Source organism: Acanthisitta chloris, unplaced genomic scaffold, assembly GCF_000695815.1.
Source record: "Acanthisitta chloris isolate BGI_N310 unplaced genomic scaffold, ASM69581v1 scaffold25212, whole genome shotgun sequence".
NCBI classification, from domain to species: Eukaryota; Metazoa; Chordata; class Aves; order Passeriformes; family Acanthisittidae; genus Acanthisitta; species Acanthisitta chloris.
In genome coordinates, this window is record NW_008659134.1 from 269 (window position 1) to 2,430 (window position 2,162).

At 60.0% G+C, this 2,162-nt stretch overlaps 1 protein-coding gene across 1 annotated transcript in view; it reads left to right on the plus strand.

The window, feature by feature from the left end:
• Nucleotides 1–148: 148 nt before the first annotated feature.
• Nucleotides 149–2,162, plus strand: part of DDX54 (DEAD (Asp-Glu-Ala-Asp) box polypeptide 54) — a gene marked incomplete at its 5' end in the record, with an annotated part of 5,078 nt that continues 3,064 nt past the window's right edge. The window contains 10 exon segments of the mRNA XM_009069299.1: nucleotides 149–284; nucleotides 371–441; nucleotides 525–675; nucleotides 678–700; nucleotides 788–837; nucleotides 946–987; nucleotides 1,233–1,328; nucleotides 1,441–1,562; nucleotides 1,765–1,826; nucleotides 1,937–2,068. Coding sequence (XP_009067547.1) covers nucleotides 149–284; nucleotides 371–441; nucleotides 525–675; nucleotides 678–700; nucleotides 788–837; nucleotides 946–987; nucleotides 1,233–1,328; nucleotides 1,441–1,562; nucleotides 1,765–1,826; nucleotides 1,937–2,068 — 885 coding nt within the window.

Here is a 2,162-nt window from a genome sequence, read left to right on the forward strand (position 1 = left end):
TCACCAGTTCCTGTGTGCTGCCGTCCCCAGTACCAGTGTCCCCAGTGCCGATGTCCCTGTGCCTGCCCCACACCAGCAGTGCAGAGCTGCAGTGCCCTGGCACTGTTGTGCTTCCCATCACTGCAGCCGTGTCCCCCGCTGTACCCAGGTCCCCACGACCCCACTGCCTGCCTTCCCCACCGCTGCCGAGGGAGATGATGGTGCCGAGGCCGAGCTGGACACTCAGGCCATGGTGCGGGCCCAGAACCAGAAGAAGAAGAAATCTGGAGGCTTCCAGTCCATGGGTATGTGTGGGTTGGGGGACAGCTGTCCCTGGGATGGGGACTGTCCCCTCCTGCATGCACCCCCTCACCTACTGCTGTCCCTGCAGGCCTCAGCTACCCTGTCTTCAAGGGCATCATGAAGAAGGGCTACAAGGTGCCCACCCCCATCCAGAGGAAGGTGAGCGTGTGGGGTGGTGGGTCCCTGCCCCAGCAGGGTGGCAGTGGGACAGTGACAGTGACAGTGATGATGATGTCTCGCAGACCATCCCTGCCATCCTGCGCGGCCGGGACGTGGTGGCGATGGCACGGACGGGCAGTGGGAAGACAGCCTGCTTCCTCATCCCCATGTTCGAGCGGCTGAAGGCTCCCAGCCAGGCTGGGGCACGTGCCCTCATCCTCTCACCCACCCGGGAAAGACCCTCAAGTTCACCAAGGAGGTACAGGGCACAGTGGGGCGGTGGGGAGCATGGGGTCAAGGGGTTTGGTTTTACATCCCACCAACTTGTTCCTTTCTCTCTGCATAGCTGGGCAAGTTCACTGGCTTGAAGACAGCCCTGATCCTGGGAGGAGACAAGTAAGCTGTCCCCATGTCCTCACTGGTTCCTGCTTCCCTAAGTCTCCCCAAAACCTGGCAAGGGGCTGAGTTGCCCTGTGCCACCTCAGCCTCTTCCCTCTCTTACAGAATGGAGGACCAGTTTGCTGCCCTGCATGAGAACCCTGACATGTGAGTGGGGCTTGGGGAGGGGACTCAGTGGGGAAATGGCCCACAGGAGCCATCCACTGTCCAGGGACAACACTGGTGTTTGTAGACAGTGTACCTAATGATGTGTCCTGGTGTTCCCTTGGAGCATCTTCCCATGGGACAAGGGTTTCTTTTGTTCTTTGGGTTGGGTCTGGGATCTGTGCCTAGGATGGGATGGCGACACCATCCCTCCCTGCCTGGTCCCATCACCAGCTCTGTCCCCACAGAATCATTGCCACCCCTGGGCGCCTGGTGCACGTAGCAGTGGAAATGAAGCTGAAGTTGCACACCGTGGAGTACGTGGTGTTCGACGAGGCTGACAGGTCAGTGGGGTACAGAGGGGTCCCTGGGGCTGGAAGTGTCCCCACAAGTGGGGTGAGATGCCCAGAGGGTGGAAAGGGAGACCTGCCACATCCCACATCCCCTCCCTTGCAGGCTCTTCGAGATGGGCTTTGCTGAGCAGCTGCAGGAGATCATTGCCAGGCTCCCAGACTGCCACCAGACCGTCCTCTTCTCTGCCACACTGCCCAAGCTGCTCGTTGAGTTTGCCCGTGCTGGTGAGGAGTGGGAGCAGGTGGCACTGGGGGAGCCTGGGGACATGGACGTGGCATCGTCCCACACCTAGACTGAGCCCAGCATTGGCACAACCAAGATGGATTAATGCTGGGCCAAGCTGGTGTCCCCAAGCCCTCAGTGGGTCTGGTCCCAGTAACACATCCCACATGTGACCCATGTCTTGCATATCACCACATCCCACAGGCCTCACTGAGCCAATGCTGATCCGCCTGGATGTGGAGTCCAAGCTGAGTGAGCAGCTTAAGGTGAGATGAGCAAAGGGGCTCAAGATGGACTTTGTGCCCCCACCCCCTACCAGCCACCCTGGGAGGGGACAGGGGTGGGGACATGGGCTGAGCACTGCCCTCCATTACAGCTGGCATTCTTCCACGTGCGTGGGGATGACAAACCAGCTGTGCTGCTCCACCTGCTCCGCAGCGTGGTGAAACCCCAGGACCAGACAGTTGTATTTGTGGCCACCAAGCACCACACGGAGTATCTGAAGGAGGTAAGTGGCATTTTGGGGGTACCTACCCAGTATGTCCCCATGGGGATGCCTAGGACCCCTTTCCAGACCCACGTGGGGTCTGTACCTGTGGCAC